This window comes from Oratosquilla oratoria, chromosome 43 (genome assembly GCF_046742065.1).
Source record: "Oratosquilla oratoria isolate Oo_2021 chromosome 43, ASM4674206v1, whole genome shotgun sequence".
Classification (NCBI taxonomy): Eukaryota; Metazoa; Arthropoda; class Malacostraca; order Stomatopoda; family Squillidae; genus Oratosquilla; species Oratosquilla oratoria.
This window is the reverse complement of record NC_134819.1, coordinates 31,762,568-31,765,067: the sequence shown is the minus strand read 5'-3', so window position 1 is coordinate 31,765,067 and position 2,500 is coordinate 31,762,568. Positions and strand designations below refer to the sequence as shown.

General features: G+C 38.7%; 1 protein-coding gene across 3 annotated transcripts in view; it reads right to left on the bottom strand.

The window, feature by feature from the left end:
- The window catches only part of LOC143021939 (uncharacterized), a 169,025-nt gene that overhangs the window by 90,118 nt on the left and 76,407 nt on the right, over positions 1–2,500 (bottom strand). For 2 of the 3 annotated variants that reach the window (XM_076179834.1, XM_076179835.1), the window contains exon 2: positions 585–632. The exons of the other annotated variant lie outside the window; for it this stretch is intronic. In XM_076179834.1, coding sequence (XP_076035949.1) covers positions 585–596 — 12 coding nt within the window. In that variant the 5' untranslated portion in view covers positions 597–632. The remainder of the gene's footprint in view (positions 1–584; positions 633–2,500) is intronic. 3 annotated transcript variants of the gene reach the window in all.

Below are 2,500 nucleotides of genomic sequence, written 5' to 3'. Positions count from 1 at the left end.
TTATTTAGAGCCAATAATAATCGCGAACGTAGGCCTAAACTGGATAGAAGATGGTGTGTGTGTGTGTGTGTGTGTGTGTGTGTGTGTGTGTGTGTGTGTGTGTAAGTTTGTGTGTGTGTGTGTGTGTGTCTGTGTGTGTGTGTGTGTGTGTGTATTTGTGTGTGTGTGTGTGTGTGTGTGTGTGTGTGTATTTGTGTGCATGTGAGTGTGTGTGTGTGCGTGTGTGTAAGTTTGTGTGTGTGTGTGTGTGTGTGTGTGTGTGTGTGTGTGTGTGTGTGTGTGTGTGTGTGTGTGTGTGTGTGTGTGTATGTGTGCGTCCGTGCTGTCTGTATAAAGTATTAGACGAACCTGACGGGATTCAAACATACGTAATACTTACGCATGAGGCCTTTGGGATTTGACTCGGATCGCACATTTGTAGAGCGAGAATGGTAATTATATAAAAAATACACAATAAAAAAAGATAAAAAACGGCCGCGCAGAAAAAGACTGAGACAAGAGATTTTAATACAAAGAGAATCTGTTATGTCGACCTTCTATAAGAGATCAAAGAGACTACAGCATGAAGATAACAAGGTGCTTACCCAAGTAACCATGAGCCTAAGGTCCAAAAACTTCAGATGAAAGAAAATCTAGAATAAAATAGAAGAGGATATAAGAGAACACAACAAAACGAATCAGAAACATATAAATAAAAGTAAAAGTTTTGTATTGTAAATACGTCAATAAACAAAAAAATGTGTTCCCAAAATACAGTTAAACCCGAACACATCACATCTATACACAGCTGTCTAATGACGTCAAAACTCTTCCTAGAACACTCTATGACGTCATTCTAAGAACTACTAGAGATACAATTGCTTCCACTTGTAAGTACTACAGTGGCTGACATTTTCTTGAGATTTGTATGTGACATACATCTCTTGGTCGTAGATGTACAGCATACTTGAGTCTGTTGTTGTTGTTGTTGTTGTTGTTGTTGTTGTTGTTGTTGTTGTTGTTGTTGTTGTTGTTGTTGTTGTTGTTGTTCCCTAGACTGGCCGAGCATTCCAGCCTCCCCATAGAACGCCTTGGCGTGCATGATTGTATACAATCCAGTCTTCGTGCATGATTGTATACAATCCAGTCTTCCCTAGACTGGCCGAGCATTCCAGCCTCCCTATGGAACGCTACGGCTGGAACGGGGTTTTGTCTTAAAACCCTTATAGAGTGTATATTATGTTATTGGCGTGCATGATTGTATACATTCCAGTCTTCCATAATGTATTGTATAGTATGGGGTCAAGTGTTGCATCGCGGACTGTTATCTGCGATGCGGTCATCCAGCCTCTTCTGGTAGGTAGCTTAGAAGGGCCCTACCACGAGACTGTGATGATTCAATAGATTTATTCAAGTTTAGTTGTCGGACATAAAGTAATGTGTTTGCAGATGCTAGCCCTTGTAATACTCAGAAGTGAAATCTATGGTTACTTTCTTTTGTGTCAATGTCATTCCCCGAATAATGATGATGATCCTCCTACCTCTCAAAAAAACAAAACTTCCATATCCTCAGAGGTGTAAAAAAAATGTCTGTATTGCACATCCAATTGGTCGTTAAGGCACAGGCAAGGACGAATGGAAGTTTGATTAGATGGTAGGCTGACATTTGGTTCCCGGATCTTGAGATTCGGATAAGGACCACAGAGTTCATCCTCATCAAGTGACTGAGGCTACAGTTAATTGAATATAATTAAATGTAATAATTTCTTCATTCGGCGACCTGGCAATGTGAAAATGTTTGAGAGGTGTGTTGAGGGTCTTCGTCAGATTTTGAGTTCTGAAGTTTCTGCCCCCCCAAAAAAAAAAAAAAAAAAAAAAAAAAAAAAAAAAAAAAAAAAAAAAAAAAAAAAAAAAAAAAAAAAAAAAAAAGAAAAAAAAAATGGCTTGTCCTTGCAGAATCTTCAGAACAGCGTTTCTCAACCAGGGTTCCCCGGAACCCTAAGGTTCCGCAAAAGGTCCCTAAGGGTTCCGCAAAAGGTCCCTAAGGGTTCCGCGAGAACAAGTGAGATAAGCTAATGCACTTTTGATTTTTTATTTAATTTCATATACGTAATATAATTAAACACGCACGACATATTCTTGATAACTGTAATAATGTAATATAGACATCATCCTATCTAACCTATTATTACGATAAAATAAAATGAGAAAGATATTGTATATGTTTTTTTTTTGTTTTTTTTTGTTATTGCGCGGGGGTTCCTTGAGACATGCATTTTATTTTAAAGGTTACGCAAGGGTAAAAAGGTTGAGAAACGTTGCTCCAGAATCTATCCCGGCGTGTATATTAATCCCAGGTGTGGGTAATTCCGTCATAGGGCTTAGGTTTAAACCCCAGGTTATAGAACTTAAATGGGGCTAAAATACAAAGCCCGGTTAACAGAACTAGCATGGACTAAGATGCAAAGCCTAGTGAACCGAATTTACAGGGGGGTTAAGATGCATACAAAGTCTAGTGAAC